Here is a 17,674-nt window from a genome sequence, read left to right as displayed (position 1 = left end):
ACACGGATGAAAATTTTCAAATCTAGGTGTTGCCAGACATTGTCATTGTAATTCAACAAGCAGGGGTGATGGGTGAACGCGACTTGGTGCAAGCTAGGCTGGTGCAAGATAGGAGATTCGCTTGGAGAGTCTGGAGGTGATGAAATGAGGGTTATGGATGAGGGTTTTTTTTTAGCAGCAAATGAATTGAAGCAGGAGCAGAGAATGAGTGACATTGTGGCAATGGAAGGAGGCGATCCTGGTGCTGTACACAGTGGGAGATGTGGTGCCTTTTGAGAGCAGCGAAAGAATCATTGGAGAAGCAGTGGCATCTTGGACTAGTAACCCAGAGGCCCAGGCTATTACTCTGGGAAAATGGTTTCAAATCCCACACAGGAACTGGTGCAATTTAAATTCAATTAATAAATCTGGAATATAAAGTTAGCCTGAGTAATGGTGACCATGACAACTATCACTGATTATTGTAAAAGCCCATCTGGTTCACTAGTGTCCTTTAGGGAGGAAAATCTGCCATCCTTACCTGGTCAGCTGGTCAGCGGATGACACAAAGATCGGCCGGGTGGTTAACATTGAGTTTGAGTGTCTTGGGCTACAGGAAGATATAGACAGGATGGTCAAATGGGCAGATAAGTGGCAGTTGGAATTTAACCCTGAAAAGTGTGAGGTGATACACTTTGGAAGGAGTAATTTGACAAGGAAGTATTCAATGAACGGCATGACACTAGGAAGTTCTGAGGAACAAAGGGACCTTGGCGTTTGTGTCCATAGATCTCTGAAGGCGGAGTGGCATGTTAGTGGGGTGGTGAAAAAGGCATATGGGACACTTGCCTTTATCAATCGAGGCATAGATTGCAAAAGTAGAGAGGTCATGTTGGAGTTGTATAGAACCTTGATGAGGCCACAGCTGGAGTACTGTGTGCATTTCTGTTTGCCACATTATAGGAAGGATGTGATTGCACTGGAGAGGATGCAGAGGAGATTTACCAGGATGTTGCCTGGATGAAACATTTAAGTTCTGAAGAGAGGTTGGATAGACTTGGGTTGTTTTCGTTGGAGCAGAGAAGACTGAGGGACGACCTGATCGAGGTGTACAAGATTATGAGGGGCATGGACAGGGTGGATGAGGAGCAGCTGTTCCCATTAGTTGAAGGGTCAGTCACAGAGGGGCATAAGGTCAAGGTGAGGGGCAAGAGGTTTAGTGGGGGATGTGAGGAAAATCCTTTTTACTCAGAGGGTGGTGACGGTCTGGAATGCACTGCCTGGGAGGGTGGTGGAGGCGGGTTGCCTCACATCCTTTTAATAAGTACCTGGATGAGCACTTGGCATGTCATAACACTCAAGGCTATGGGCCAAATGCTGGTAAATGCTTTGAAACTGTTTAAAAAGATGAGACTGTTAAATATTTTTTGCTTTTCTCTGTCTTTCCCCATGACAGCTGGTTGGTGGAGAATTTGATTTGGAAATTAACTTCATCATTCAAGATGCAGAGAGCATAGCATGCATGATAGAACTTCTGGAACACTGTGATGTCACCTGCCAGGCTGAGATTTGGAGTATGTTCACAGCCATTCTGCGCAAGAGTGTACGTAACCTTCAAGCAAGTACAGAGGTTGGCCTCATTGAACAAGTGCTATTAAAGATGAGCAAAGTGGATGACATGATAGCAGGTATTATTTAAGTCATGCTGTTAACATTGAATCTGTTTAAAATATAGGGCCCGCTTTGAACTCTGTGCAAGTGGATGGGTTTGAACGGGTTAAAATTGGGTCCATAGATTTCATAAAGTCACTTGATGCTTTTTGCCTTTTTATGTTAAATAAAAAGAGGCTACTGCAAAGTAAAATTCAGTGATTTTGATTGAGACATTTATTGTTTTTCACCAAATATCAAGTATGTCAATTCTGAAAATAATGAAGCAATTATATGTATTTCTCCCCTACCCCTCTCCAACTTCACTTCTCTCATTCTGCTTTTCACTCTCTTCCACTTGTGTTTTTCACCTTCCCCCAGGCCTGTTTTCCCCTTTTTTCTGCTTGTTTTCCCCCCTTGTGATTGTTTTTCTCACTTCTGGAGTTATTTTTCACGCTCCCACTTGTATGTTTTACTTGTCTCCAATTGTGTTTTTTTTCTTGCTTTTTATTGTCTCCCTCATTTTTGTTTTCTTTATCTCTTATTCACTTCCCTCAGTTTCATATCTCCTTCTACCTTTGCATGTTTTTGTCTTCTCTATCTTCCTCTTCCTCCTATTTCTTCATGCTTCTTATAGAATTACAGTTGCCACACGGGAAGACAATGAAACATATGAAAGTGAAGGACAGGAAAAGACCTCTTCCATATTATCCTGGTGAACTATATACATACTAACTCCCATGCACCCCATCCACCACCCCACTAACCAGCCACCAATGCTTGAAGGGCAGAAGATCCAAGAATCTCAAAACAAATTTAAGACAAAAAGTGAACTTTGGGGAGTTCTTCTCTGCTCCACAGGCAATCAACTAGAAAGCCGATCCTCAACATCTCACCTTCTATACAAAGGATTTTATCCTTAGTCAAAAGTTCATCCAACAACCTTTTGAATGTTTGTAGCAAATCCCCACTCACTCTTTGAACTGGTTGTGATTCAGAAAATAATTCCTGCAACTAGCCTAATTTGATGCTTACATAGTTTATATTCGTGCCTACTGGTCCTCTCTTGCCAAAAAGCTCAAATAGTCTATCAACATGGACCAAATCTCATGTTTTCATTATTTAAAGACTTCAATCATGTCTCTTTGAAGCCTATGTCTCTATATTTTATTCGGTATAGCTGAAAATAGGCAAAAATTAATAAACAGATGTGGAAAATAGAGACAGCAAAGGCTTAAGCAAAGGAGTTTGGCAATGCTTAATGGTATATACTCCACTATTAGAAGTCCAGTGATTAAGGCAGATGAGCTGACAGCATAGATAGATGAAAATATGATATTATAGCTATTACTGAAACATGGCTGAAAGAAAGACAGGAATTGTAGCTCAATATTCCTGGCTACAGGGTATTTAGACAATTTGGAGAGGGAAATAAAAAAAGGAGTGGATTGGAATATTGGTTAAAGAAACAATTACAGTTGCAAAGGTGTGAGGGTGGTGGGTGCTGATATATCAGCAGGATCATGAGATAAGGCCATATGGATTGAGCTGAGGAGCAAAAAAAAAGGGTAACCATTCTGCTGGGAGTATATAGGCCCTAAGCAATCAGAGGGAGATAGAGCAAATATGTAGGCAAATTCCTGCGAAGTGTAGAAGCAATAGCAACTTATATTTATATGGCATCTTTAGTGTAATAAAAGCCTCAAGACGCTTCACAGGAATAAAAGAAAACATGACACTGCGCCACTTAAAGGGTCATTAGGTCAGATAATCAAAAGCTTGGTCAAACAGGTAGTGCCGTAATAGAGGAAAGCGAGTTAGAAAGGTGGAGATGTGTGGGGAGGGAATTTCAGAGCTTAGGGCCCAGCACCTGAAGGCCACCAATGGTAGAACAACTAAAATTGAAACTGCACAAGAAGCCGGAATCAGATGAATGCCGACATATTGGGATGTCGCGGGGCTGGAGCAGATTGCAGAGATAGGGTAGGGTGAGGCTATGGAGGGATTTGAAATCTAGGATGAGAATTTAAAAATCAAAAAGTTGCTTGACTGTGAGCTATTGTAGGTCAGCGAGCATGGGTAATTGGTAGCTGGAAGGTAGTTGGGGTGGGGGAAGGTGATAGTCGGGACAGTGGGGGTGTCGGGTGGTGTTGGGGTGGTCAGCTGGGTAGTCGCATGGATGGGCAGGCAGTGGGAGGGTAATTACAGGGTGAGAGGGTTGAAACTGTCATAGAGTATTTCCACCTGCTTCAGGTTACAATGTCCAACATTAGTACTTTTTACAGAGTTACTTTAATAAACTCCCCTTTGGTGCAGCAAGCTTATCCTTTAAATAAGCTAGCAAGGTTCTGTGCTTGATCTCAACTCTATCCTGAGTTAATTAACTTAGCTATGGAAGCAGTAGGAGCACTATTATATCCTTAGTCCCCCTATCTTAGAAAGGGAAAAATAAGCCATCAGAGGGAAATGACAGGTTGAGAGTGGCAGGGGGGTTGGTCAGGGGATGAAGGCTGGGTGGGGGGCAATGGTAGGTCATTGGGGTGGTAGGAGTGTAGCCAGGGTTTGGGAGGGTTGGTGGGCTCATCGGTGAGCGGGGTGGTTGTTGTTGGAGTTGGGGGTATAATCAGCAATTCCATTGGGGATCGGGCTGAGGGCTACAATCATTTGTATAGTTACCCAGGAGTTAGAAGGTTTTAATCCTTCTAACTTTCCCTGGGCAACTATTCTGCTAAGAGAGTTAGAATCAACTCTGATTTAAATTGGAGCTTTGGATGGTTCCCAGTTCGGGGTAATTTTGCTCATCAGAAGTTTAAACTTGGCAATTCCTGTGCAGTCCTTGCATGGGGACTTCCTGGCATCCTCCCAGGTATAACCCACCGGAGATTGGAAGTTCTGGCCCAATATGGTGGAGCGTCAGCACAGATTTATGAAAGGGAAATTATGTTTGACAATCTTCTGAGTATTTTGAAGATGTAACTAGTAGGATGGAGAAAGGGAAATTAGTGGATGGAGTGTATTTGGCTTTTCGAAAAACATTCGATAAAATGCCATACAAGAGGTTTGATTTTTTTTCGCATCTCGCCCCTTCAGGCATAAACCTTGCTGGGGTGCCCAGTTTTCTTGGATGTTGGGCAGGACCCCTCCCTGGGCTTATGGTGACCCCTCCCAGCTGCTTGTTAGGCTCCTCGTCATTTTACACAAAATTAGGACTCATGGAATTGCTGTAATGTATTAGCATGGATTTAGGATTGATTAATGGAGCGAAAACAGATGGAGTAAGCTTATTGTGGTAACTAAGCACCTTTTAAACTAGGCAACTTTACTTAGTATTAGAATATGGCTCTTCAAGTATTAGGACAGTTAAGGCTCGTTAATATTTTGTATTGTATAATGTAGTCTGCAGTATATGCCATAATAGTGCAATGAAAATACAGATTTTTTGATTCATCATAACCAGTGTCATCAGGGATTCGCTAGCATTTTAAAATTAATTTAAGTGGTTTTTAAGTTGTCATTCTATCTCTGACTTTCTGTCTATTTACCATTGGTTTTAGCAGTTGCCTATTGCAGAATTTGCCATGATGGCTATCACATTCTCCTTCTGCACCAGTCTACCCCCTCCACCCCTTCTAAACGTGCTATAAATACATTGGACAAGAGCTACAGGGAAAAAACTCTTATCAAATCATGTGGTTTATGCTTCCTCCTCTGGTTATAGGAACAACTTTTTAAACTCTTTTATGAAAGATTTGCCTTTGTGATGAAAAATGTGCTTGAACAGCTGTCTGTCAAACCAATGGTTTGTTTATGTTAATCAGTGATCAGTGGACTCAGTGATCATGTTGGATCCTGCAAAAAAAAACCTTGCTTTGAACAGTCTAGTTATACCACAGTTTCTATATTGATGCAGTGCAAAAGCTACATAACTGGATTTGACGTTGCTGCTCTTAGGGCAATGTGAATTTTAGTAAGCAGGAATTCAGCTCTTGGTCACTATCCAGTTACATCTGCAGTTGATATGCATCACTGTATGCAAAGAGAGGATTGTTTTGGGCTGTGGTGTCCTTCTCCAGAGTGCAATAGCTTGCCAACACTCACCATCTTGAGGAAGTTGTCTCAGACTGGGCTTCACTTTCTAAAATTCTTATACCTGTGGGTGCATCACTGTTTGTGCATTAAAATATGCTTAGACAGCAAAATACTTTAACTGTGTCCAGAATGATGCAGAAGCAGCAGTGGATTTTAATGTTACCTGTTTGAATTGTTCCAAAACAGATTTTGAGGTTCTGTGTTGGTCTCTCTGACTGCAGTTTTCTGTAGATTTGTTTGTGGTTCAAGCATTTTTAATGTGAAAATTTAAAAAATTTCGGTTTAGCTGGTATCTGAAAATAAGCAATATTTTTCTTTCAATTTTCTTTACTACTGTCCTTATCCAGAGGCTCCAGTGACTATCCTTTGCCAAGTTTGAACCTAAGTGAATGTGCATGGTTCAAATCGACACAGCACTGAGTCATAGGGGAGCTTAAATTTTTACTTTATTTCAGATCAACATTTAAATGAAACTAGAAGTCAGAAAATATTAAAGCCATATTCAGGATATCCAGAATGAATGGGTGTGAAGCTGTAAATAAGATAAAAATAAGTCACCTGTGGCAACTAGGACAAGCTTTTCAACCTACGTGACTTAGAATTGTGATTCCCAACATTGCTAGTTTATTTTCTCGAATTGCATCCTAGCTTGTGTTCTTCACTTGCAATAACATAACATAAAATGTATCAATGTACAGCTTTCATATTTATGGTGTGAAATATTTATTTGCAGATCTGCTGGTTGATATGTTGGGTGTTCTAGCAAGCTATAGCATTACTGTCAAGGAACTCAAGCTGCTTTTCAGCATGTTGCGTGGAGAAAATGGATTCTGGGTAAGCTCCAGTTTTAAGATCTGAGTATGCTAAGCAGCGAAACCAAAGTCCAGATTTTTTATTGGAGGATTTGACAATAAAGCAACAGTAAGTGTGAGGAGCTTTGTCACTAAGATCGAGATCATCTGATTAGCTGCTAGTTCCCTCTCTTCCTCTAGCCCACCCAGCCAAACTTCCTCTAAAGCTTGCCCCAGCCCTGAACTTGTAACATTCTATAGTTTCTCTCCTATTTTCCCGCATGGCCTCTCTGAGCTCATCTTGTTTGTGAAACTCAAGTCCTCCCTCAATCCTATTCATATTAAACTGCTGACCACCCAACTTCCCATGTTATCTAGAATGGTTCTATCCTCTCTCCTTCAAATCTGCTGGCATCATGCCCTCCTCCAAAAAAAAACAACCCTGGCAAGCTACCACCTCATCTCCAAAATTCCTTTCCTCTCCAAAGTACTTGGATGCATTGTTGCCTTCCAAATCCAAAAAGGGAAAAAGACTTGCATTTATATAGCAGCTTTCATGACCACAATGTCCCAACACACTTTACAGCCAGTGAATTACTTCTTGAAGTGTAGCCACTGTTGAAACGTAAGCTGTCACAAGCAGTAATATGATGATGACCAAATAATCTGTTTGGAATGTTGATTGAGGGATAAGTATTGGCCAGGGGCACCAGGGATAAATCCCCTGCTCTTTGAAATAATGCTGTGGGATCTTTTATGTCCACCTGAGAAGACCAGGTGCGGGGATGGGGGCGCAGTCTAATGCCTCATCTAAAAAACAGCACTTCTGATGGTGCAGCACTTGATCAGTACTGCACTGGAATGTCAGTCTAAATGTTACACTCAAGCCCTGGAGCACGAGTTAAATTCACAACCTTCTGATTGAGTGTGCAACCAGTTAAGCCACAGGTGACACTGTGATCCATATTTATGATAGTATCATCCATACCCATCTTTCCCACACCCCACTTCTAGGTTTCCGCCCTGTCAGAGTACTGAAATCAGACTGTGTTATAGGTGAGCCGTTCCTCTTACTTCTCTACCTGTCCACAGCCTTTGACACAGTTGACCACATCATCCTCCTCCAATGTCCCTCTACTGTCATCCACCTGGATGGGACTGCCCTCATTTGGTTCCATTGGTATCTATCTAATTGTAGCCAGAGTATCACCTACAATAGCTTCTCTTCCTGCTCCCATTCAGTTATCTCCTTTGCACCCTCCTATTTCTGGATGAATAGAAATGTAGTCCAATTATCTTCAGTCCCTTCTACAAGCTATGTTCCCTGGCAATTGCCTGTGGCTGACCTAAGCTGTTGCAACTGTGATGTTATGTTTATCTCCGAGTTGAGCTTCCGACCACAAATCTGTGCCATCACTAAGACTGCATGTTCTCACCTTTATAACATTGCCTGACTCTGCCCCTGTGTAAGCTCAGCTGTTTCTGAAATCCTAATTCATGCCCTTGTTACCTCTAGACTTCATGATTCCAATGTACTCCTGGCCTGCCCTCCACATGCTGTCCTCTGTAAACTTGAGGTCAGCCAAAACTGCCTGTGTCCTTATTTGCACCAAGTCCTTTTCACCCATCACCTCTGTGCTCGCTGACCTGGATTGACTCCTGGTCAAACAGTACCTCAATTTTAAAATTCTCATCCATGTTTACAAATCTCTCCATGAGTTCACTGCTCCCTAGATCTGTAATCTCCTTCAGCCCTACAATATCCCAGAATATCTGCAAATCTCTAATTCTGGCTTGCTAAGTACCTCTGATTTTAATTGCCTCACTATTGATGCACCATAATGCATCATGAAGCACCTAGGATATTTTATAAGAGGGAGACCATGGCATAGTGTTAATGTCACTTGACTAGCAATTCAGAGGCCCAGACTAATGTCATGGTGACATGGGTTCAGTGGTGGGATTTAAATTCAATTAATAGATTTTTAAAAATCTGGAATCGAAATTAGTCTTGGCAATGGTGACAATGAAGCAACTAGGAAATTTGGCATCCTCACCTGGTCTGGCCTATAATGTGACTCCAGACACACAGCAATGTGTTGACTCTTAATTGTCCTCTGAAATGGCCTAGCAAGCCACTCAGTTCAAGGGCAATTAGGGATGGGCAACAAATGCTGGCCTTACCAGTGACGCCCACATCCCACGAAAGAATAAAAAAATTACATTCAAGGCTCCATATAAATTCAAGTTGCTGTTGTTGTAGCATAGTGCAGTTGATTTTGGGTGTATTAACTGTTTGTGTTTAGATATTCTGATGTGACTGCTTAAAATAAATGTACTAACTAAATTGCAAAGGTAAAATGTTGTCATTGATGTGTAATATGCATCTAGACTGAAGGCTTTTAATTCCATTTTTTTTTCACAGCCAAGACATGCAATTAAATTGCTGTCAATTCTGAATCAGATGCCACAAAGACAAGGCCCAGATACCTTCTTCAACTTTCCTGGACGGAGTGCAGCAGTAAGATTATTATAGATTTAATTGTTTAATCCTGCATTCACTATTTTGCTCCTTTAAAGATTATAATAATCTTGGTTCATTTTGAAAATAGCTTCTCAATATCAGGACCTCCTTCAGCAACTTTTGACTTTTTTTGGAAAAAAAGAAAATCTTTCAATATTGAATACTAATCACAAAATAAATACCAATCTGGAAGGATACTTGGTTCAACCATGTAGTAAAATATGATGTCTTCCCCCCAGCCCCCAAAATCAATTACCTTCTAAATTTTCCCACAAGATTTTTGCCTCTGCTGTGTTGAACAGCAGGTGTTGTTCACCCTACGTGAAAGTAATGTCCTGCTATAGATCCAAAATTTTCCTTTCACTTGTTTAAACCTTGTCGTACTTGCATGGTATGGCTTACTCTGGATTTACTGTTTCAATGCCATTAATATCTTGTAGAAACATATAATTTCTAATTTCCTCTCTGTCACCTTTCAGGGCAATTACAATCTTCTGATGTGAGATATGATCACCCCTCCCCCATGATTCTTTTCTGGGTACTTCTTCTAGTGCTTGAATGTATGTAAGTTAGTAAAGTTAGGCACAGTACTCAAGGTGCAGTGTGAATAGTTCCAGTGTGATATCCTCAGACTTGTGTTCCACTGATTCAATAGTATATTGCAGCATTTTATTTGTTCTGTGTGCTGCTTTGAAATAAATGGATATTAAATATCAATTCTACTAACGTTCTTTTAAGAGCACTTTCAGCTTCAACCTTGAATCTCTTTGAACATCACCATTGGCAAGCATTCGTGGAATATATATTTTGCTTGTTTTTCCCTCCATTATTCAGTATCTTACATGAATTTGCATTGAACTTCATCTGCCACTGCTGCTGATGTACAGATTTTTTTTGTTAAATAAATGTTTGGTCCAAGCTCAGTTATGCAACATCTTACTTTAGGCAATAATTATAAGCAGTAATAATTTGAACCACAGCTGGCCAAGTCTATCAAAAAATCATTCTACTTGTTTCTCTCGGTGTCTCCTTTTCTCTTTCTCTCCACTTCGTTTTTCCAACTTTTTCTCCTCACTACTCTCTCCCCCTTTCCTCCTTCCAGTTTCCCCTCCCTTTTTTCTTTTCTCCATGTTTGCTGCCTTTTTGCTATCCTGCCCTGAATAAATACACTGAGCCATGCCTAAGGTATTATCTGTTTATCTGTGGGGCAAGGACTTTAGATCTAGCCATAGTATTTTTATAAAATGGGAAAGGGCATTAGGACAAGTAATGGCAGAAACCTTTATACATTGTGGGGCTGAGAGCGAGAAGGGGTAGTAGAAAGGGTGGGAAGCAGGGAGGGAGAAGGGATATTGACTTCCTGATTTTAATTTAGTGTGAATGGAATGCACAGTTGAGCAGATACTTTTCAAAGAACAGTAATGGATCTATGTTGTGGTACAACATTACAATTGATCTGCCAGGAAATAAAAAAGTAAGGTTACTCTTGCCCCAACCTTTAGACTTGACTATTCCAATGCCCTCCTGACCAACCTCCCATCTTCCACCCAACAGAAACATGTGCTCACCCAAAGCTCTGGTGCTCATATCTTAACTCTCACTAAATCATATCCACTGTACTTGCTGAGTTACACCTGCTCCATCAAGCCTGTTCTGCTAAGAGATCATGGTTGACCTGTGACTCCATATCCCTTAATACCTTTGGTTGAAAAGTATCTCAGATTTGAAATCAACAATTGACTGTCATTTGCAGAAGAGAGTTTCAAACTTCTATCACCCTAAAAATGCAGAAGCACTTCCTGATTTCATTCATGAAAGGTCTGGCTGTAATTTTAGGCTATATCCCCTAGTCCTGGACTTGACAACCAGCAGAAATAGCAAAGCACCCATAACATTCTAAATTCCAGGGAATAACATCTTAATTTGTGTAATCTTTCCTCGTAATTCAACCTTTCGAGTCCAAGTATCATTTGACAAGCTTCCGAATCAGCTACATTACTTACTCAAATTAAGTAAGCATAATGTAATTAAGCAGATGCTATGTCAAAATTCTTTTAGAAACAGGCATCTTCATCAGCCAAGCTACACCAAGAACTTGGTTGCTAGTAAAAGGATTGGGGCAATAAGAGCACACCTAGAAGAACAGAGGGTAGCAGGGGCCAGGCAGATAGCCACATTGGCTGATGATTATAAGCTGAATCCACAAACCCTTGTCCTAGAAGAGACCCTCCCATATTCACCCCCACACCCCCAACCAACTGGAAAGGATAGAGGTGTAGAGAGTGATAGAAAACTGAGCACCCATGGGAGAGGAGGCAATGCTGGGAGGCCACCTTCAGAGCAGAAAGGGTAGTGCTGAGATGAATAGTGAGGCCTGTATGTTTTAAGTGCTGAAAGATAGGGTACCAACTGTTGGAGGTTACGAGAAAAACCAGTAGGATTTAACAGGGCACATAGAGTCTGTGCAGAGAATGAAATGGTTCTGACTGCGGCTGTGAATCCCTTTGGATGCACTCCTGAGAGTATGGGTGAGGTTAAACATACCTCTGAGAGTTACAAGGATTTTGTATCCGAGGGAAGGGTGGCCACATTTCCCCAGGGTGAGGCGAATAAGCTTATCGTGATACAAAAAAGCTGCAACACAGAAAGATTTGGGGGTCCTCATGCATGAATTCCAAAAAGCTAGCATACAAGAATGTTTTCGAGAGTTTCTTAGAGCAGCATGTTCTGGAACCAGCCAGAGAGCAGGTTATATTGGACTTGGTATTGTGTAATGTGTCAGGATTAATTAATAATCGCAGTGTAAAGGCACCCTGGGTTGCAGCAACCACAATATGATTGAATTTTACATCCAGTTTGAAAGGGAGAAGAGTAGGTCTAAGATTAGTATTTTAAACTTAAATTAAGGGAAACTTTGTGGGCATGAGAACTGAGCTAGCTGAAGTACACTGGGAAACTAAGCTAGAGGATAGGTCAATAGAAGAGCAGTGGGAGACATTTGAAGGGATATTTCAGAATAAGTATTTTCTTACTATAAAGAAATATTCTAAGGGGAGGACCCACCATCTGTGGTTGATTGAAGTTAAGGAAAACATCAAACTTAAGGAAAAAACATATAAGTATGTAAAGATGAGTGGCAGGTCAGAAGATTGGTCAGAATATAAAGAATGGCAGAAGAGGACCAAAAAATACGTTAGAAATAAGGTATGAGAGGAAGCTAGCTAGAAATGTAAAATTGGATATTGAGAGCTTCTTCAGGTAATTAAAAAGGGAAGAGTAAGTCAAGTGAGTGTTGATCCTCTACAGAGTGAGAATGGGGAGTGAATAGTAGATAACAAGGAAATCGTGGACGGAATGAATGAATATTTTGCCTCTGTCTTCCCTATAGACGATACAAAAAACATTTCAGTAATAGCTGTAAATCAAGAGGTGGAAGGGAGAGGGGAACTTGGTGAAATTACAATCACTAGGGAAAGCCTTATTGAGGAAACTGTTGGAGCTGGGGGCTGACAAGTCTCCGGGCCCTGATGAACTTCACCCTAGGGCCCTAAAAGAGGTGGCTAATGAGGTAGTAGATGCGTTAGTGTTAATTTCCAGAATCTAGGGAATTTTGGAAAAGGTTCCATCGGACTGGGAAGTAGCAAATATAACCCTTATATTTAAGAAGGAGGGGAGGCAGAAAACGGGAAACTATAGGCCAGTTAGCCTGATGTCTGCAGTGGGAAGGTGCTGGAATCGATCAATAAGGAGATTATAGCTGGGTACTTAGAAAAACTCAAGGTAATTGGGAAGGGTCAGCATGGTTTTGTGAAAGGGAAGTCATGTTTAACCAATTTATTGGAGTTCTTTGAAGGAGTAACACATGCGGTGGATTTCCAGAAGGCATTTGGTGAGGTGCCATATCAAAGGTTATTGTGGAAAATAAAAGCTCGTTGTGTAGGGGCTAACCTTTTAGCATGGATAGAAGATTGTCTGGCTGACATAAAACAGAGTATGCATAAACAGGTTGTTTTCTAATTGGTAATGGGCAGAGCCCTGCAGGGGTCTATGCTGGGGCTTCAACTGTTTGCAATTTATATCAATGACTTAGATGAGGGGAGCAAAAGCAAGGTAGCTAAATTTGCAAATGACACAAAGATAGGTAGGAAAGCATGATGTTGTGAAGGGGACTTGAGGTTACAGATGGATATAGATAGGTTGAGTGAGTGGGCAAAAATCTGGCAGATGGAGTATAATGTGAGAAAATGTGAAGTTGTTCACTTTGACAAGAAGAATAAAAAAGCAGAGTATTACTTAAATGGAGAATGACTGCAGAATTCTGAGGTGCGGAGGAATCTAAGTGTTCTCATGCATGAGTCACGAAAAGTCAGTATGCATGTTTAACAAGTAGGCTAATTGAATGCTATCCTTCATTACAAGAGGAATTGAACATAAAAGTAAGGATGTTATGCTTCACTTAAACAGGGCATTGGTGAGACCACATCTCGAATACTGTGTGCAGTTTTGGTCTCTTCATTTAAGGAAAGATGTAAATGGAGGCAGTTCAGAGGAGGTTTACTCGATTGAGACTTGGAATGAGCAGGTTGTCTTGTGAGGATAAGTTGGACCGGCTGGGCTTGTTTCCACTGGGGTTTAGAAGAGTGTGGGATGACTTGATTGAAGTATATAAAATCCTGAACAGTCTTGACAAGGTGGACGCGGAGATGATGTTTCCTCTTGTGGATGAGTCCAGACTTGGTGGGGGGGCCTGTTTTAAATTTAGGGGGCGCCCTTTTAGGATAGAGATGAGAATTGTTTTCTCGCAGGGTGTTGTGCGACTTTGAAACCTTCTGCCCCAGAAGGCGGTGGAATCATGGAATATCTTTAAGATGGAGGTAGATAGATTCTTGTTGGGCAAGGGCATCAAAGCTTATCGTGGGGGGGGAGGTAGATGGGAATGTGAAATTAGAAATACAAACAGAGCAGCCATGATCTTATCGAATGACAGAGTAGGCTTGAAGGGCTGAACGGCCTACTTCTAGTTCTATTTCGTGTGTGTGTGTTGTATATTTTTCCCAGCTTGCAATGAAATTACAATGAAACTCATTTCATTTGTGGTGAGGGGGAAGTCCCATGAAAAGATGATTACCACTATGAATTACTTAGGGGCATATTGAATATTTTAAGGAAGCCTTATGTATTTTTAAAGAAATATAAGCAAGGACACTGAGCAAAAGGTTTTTGATAATTTAAAATGACGACTTTCTGGAAAATTCCCATGTGGATTAAACTGACAGACCTGCCCAGAAAGAACATGGAATATTGCACCTGAAAAGGTGCCATGGCTGCCGTCAAGCAGAGACACTTGAAAGGTAGATAGGAAAGATGCAAACATTGAACTTTAATCCGCTCGAGTTGCAGAGTCAAAAGACTGATTTGCAGATCACAGCAGTCACCCAAAAATCCATCTCCTGTTGATTTATATCTCAGAATGTTTAAATAGTTCTGAGATGGATGTAAGACAACTATTTCCCCACATCGAATACACAGGGAAAAATGAGTTAAAAAGCTACCTGTAGAGCAGTGCAGTGTGTGCTGTTGTGCTGTGAGAGTGACAGCACAAGATGACCAGCTAGTCACACCTGCTGTTGCAAGCAAAGCCTCTCCGCCTCTGTCTCGCACTCGCTCACTCTCCCTCTCTCTGTTGTTGGAGGCAAGGCTCAGCAGAAGGCACAGTTAAAAAGGAACTGGGACAGCCTCTTCAGCTACCCTGCCGAACCAAGTGTCTCCAAACTAATAGCAAAACTGCCAGAGTCAGTCAAATTCATATAGGATTACATACTTAAGAGCTTTCAGCTATCCAATACATTGATCATCCAGCGTAATGGCTGCAAAGTACTGCTGGCTATGCCTCACAGGCAAGCCAATGACTGAAGCTTTTCTCGCTCGTAAAAGGATTGATAACGAGAGGGCACAGATTTAAAGTGATTTGCAAAAGAAGCAAATGTGATGTGAGAAAAAGCTTTTTCAGAATGTTTCAGGCCTGGAATGCAGTGCCTGGAAGTGTGGTGGAGGCAGGTTCAATCGAGGGATTCAAGAGGGCATTAGATGATTATTTGAATAGAAACAATGTGCAGGGGTACGGGGCAAAGGCAGGGCAATGGCACTAGGTCATAACGCTGTTAGATTCAGTACAGTCCAAAGACAGATAAACTAGTGTACTTAATGAAGTATCTTTCTCCATATCACACTATATTTTATCCGACAGCACCAAATGTATAGCATCTGTATGAGCGGAATATTAAAAATTGTCAGTCCAGAAAGTTTGTAAACCATATCAGTAATGCAGCTTCACATGTCACTTTTCTTGCTATGAAATTCTATGCCAGTCACAGAAAACTTGAAATGCAAATTGAACTACCATCGAACTTGAGAGGGATTTCATATCTACACATGTGTACGCACGCGCACACACACGCACACATTAAGAATTAAAGGTGCAGTGCAACATTTTGAATATTGTCTATTGTAGAAGTACGTTAGGTATTTTCAATAAAATTCATATAGGATTACATACTTAAGAGCTTTCAGCTATCCAATACATTGATTTTGCAAGTATCATCCAACCTGCTCACCTGTTATCAAATCAGCTGCATATCATCCTGAGACTTGAGATATTCAATTGAGAATTGCTGTTCCATCATATGGTATGAAATAACATTGTAACCCTCTGACTTGCATGCTATCTCTCATCTAAAGAAGAAAAATGCTGAAAATGCTGGATTTTTCAAAGCAATGGGCCATATGCAGACATGCCAGCTTTGAAAAAGTGGTTTAGCATGTGCAATGGAATAGCTCAGAACTGGCCCCTTGTCCTGGCCCAGCTGTGTCACAAAGTAGGATTTGAATGTGCACCTTTGTGGCAGTTCTGCCACTGAAGCAAGGATGGAGTGTGCCTTAAACCATGGGACTGTCACTGGGCCACATTATATCATAGCAGAGGCTCAACCTAAGCATAAATACATCCAGAATTGCACGAATACACATTCCCCTCATGTAAAGGTGAGACAACCATTCTTCCTTAGTCCTTTCTCTCCCTGGCATGTTCCTTGACGGGTCTCAGCCATCGGGCTTTCAGTTACTGCCGTCCCTTCTTACCCAGTTGCCATCATAGCAGTTCTTCCATTGGTCCTCAATTTGAAGTCACAAACACTCTGGACTTCCTTGTTTTGAAAATATTTTCACAAACTTGATCTCTGCATCCTGTATCCTACCTTGTACAGTCCCATTCACTCATCATCCTTGTGCTTGCTGATCTACATTGGTTCCTGGTCTGGCAATACTTCAATTTTAATATTTTCATCACTACTTTCAAATCCTTCCACCATCTCACCTCCCCCGCCAACCCCTGGAACCGCCGCCACCAGTTCTACAAATCTTCAAAAATCTTTCCGCTCCTCGATTTTGGTAACTTGCACATGCTGTTTTCAAATTTTTTATTTCTAAGGTTCTTAAGTGCTTTGGGATGTTTTGCCACATTAAAGGCACTGTACAAATGTGAATTGTTAAAATATTCCCAAAGCTGACCCAGGTCTTGTCAAGAATACAGCTGACCATCATTCACTATATGTTGACTGACAGTAGGCTACATCACAGTGGCAGCATGCAATCAATATGTTCATCGGCTTCTGTAAAGCTGCTTCTATCTCTGAAATCTGTTACCTTTCGCATTTCCAGGCCATCGCTTTGCCTCCTATTGCTAAGTGGCCTTACCAGAATGGTTTTACTTTAAATACTTGGTTTCGCATGGATCCGCTAAATAATATAAATGTGGACAAAGACAAGCCATATCTCTACTGGTATGTACTCTCAATTTACTTCTGCATATTAACGGTGTGAAAACATGTTTTGTAAGAATGCATTTAATAAATTTATGTATATGGTTTGAACAGTCTTGTGATTGTCGTCAATGCAAATGGCAATATAGTTAATAATAATACTTCTATAAGGAGTGGAAATGGAAGTCTATATATAGAATTGACTTGTATGTGTTCCATATTTCCTTGCATGTGATTTAATATTTGTGATAAATGAAATTTATAATATCCACTAATTGTCTTTTACTCCAAACTTTAATTAGCTCTTGTCCTGTAGTTTTCAGTTAAGCAGACACTGTCTCGTATAGGTTTAATAAAGAGAACTAAATTGTATGCCTTATTCTTCACTTCCTCAAAACTAATTTTGATCAAAGTGTAGCATATTGAGAAAGTAACAACTACGAAGAATGAGGCAGGCAGATTTAAAAACAAAAATTAAAGCAGAAAATCATGCAAACACACAGCTAATATTTCTAATTGACACCCATCATCTGATAAAGATCACCTCCTCTGCATACTGACATAACAGGTGAACCGTTTGGGGGAAGATGGAAGCGATTTGATGTGATAAGTTTTCTAATGTTTCTATAACAATTTGTTGTGCTGTTTCATTAAATTTGCACAATTCAAACTCTTGGATAATTTGAAGCCTTTTAGCAAATAACAACTTTGAATTAACAGGAGTAGTGTGTAGGAGTAGTTTGTACATTTTTTGTAATCAGTGGTCCTATCTAAAATATAAAGTGATGTTTTTTGAGAGGCATTTTTGTGGGTTTTAGCCATTG

General features: G+C 40.8%; 1 protein-coding gene across 2 annotated transcripts in view; it reads left to right on the top strand.

The window, feature by feature from the left end:
- The window catches only part of nbeaa (neurobeachin a), a 1,069,212-nt gene that overhangs the window by 117,650 nt on the left and 933,888 nt on the right, over positions 1–17,674 (top strand). For both annotated transcript variants that reach the window (XM_041199054.1, XM_041199053.1), the window contains exons 2-5: positions 1,436–1,667; positions 6,452–6,552; positions 8,935–9,030; positions 16,750–16,871. In XM_041199054.1, coding sequence (XP_041054988.1) covers positions 1,436–1,667; positions 6,452–6,552; positions 8,935–9,030; positions 16,750–16,871 — 551 coding nt within the window. The remainder of the gene's footprint in view (positions 1–1,435; positions 1,668–6,451; positions 6,553–8,934; positions 9,031–16,749; positions 16,872–17,674) is intronic.

Source organism: Carcharodon carcharias, chromosome 11 (genome assembly GCF_017639515.1).
Source record: "Carcharodon carcharias isolate sCarCar2 chromosome 11, sCarCar2.pri, whole genome shotgun sequence".
Taxonomy (NCBI): Eukaryota; Metazoa; Chordata; class Chondrichthyes; order Lamniformes; family Lamnidae; genus Carcharodon; species Carcharodon carcharias.
The sequence above is the reverse complement of the archived record's forward strand: the minus strand, read 5'-3'. Positions and strand labels throughout refer to the sequence as shown.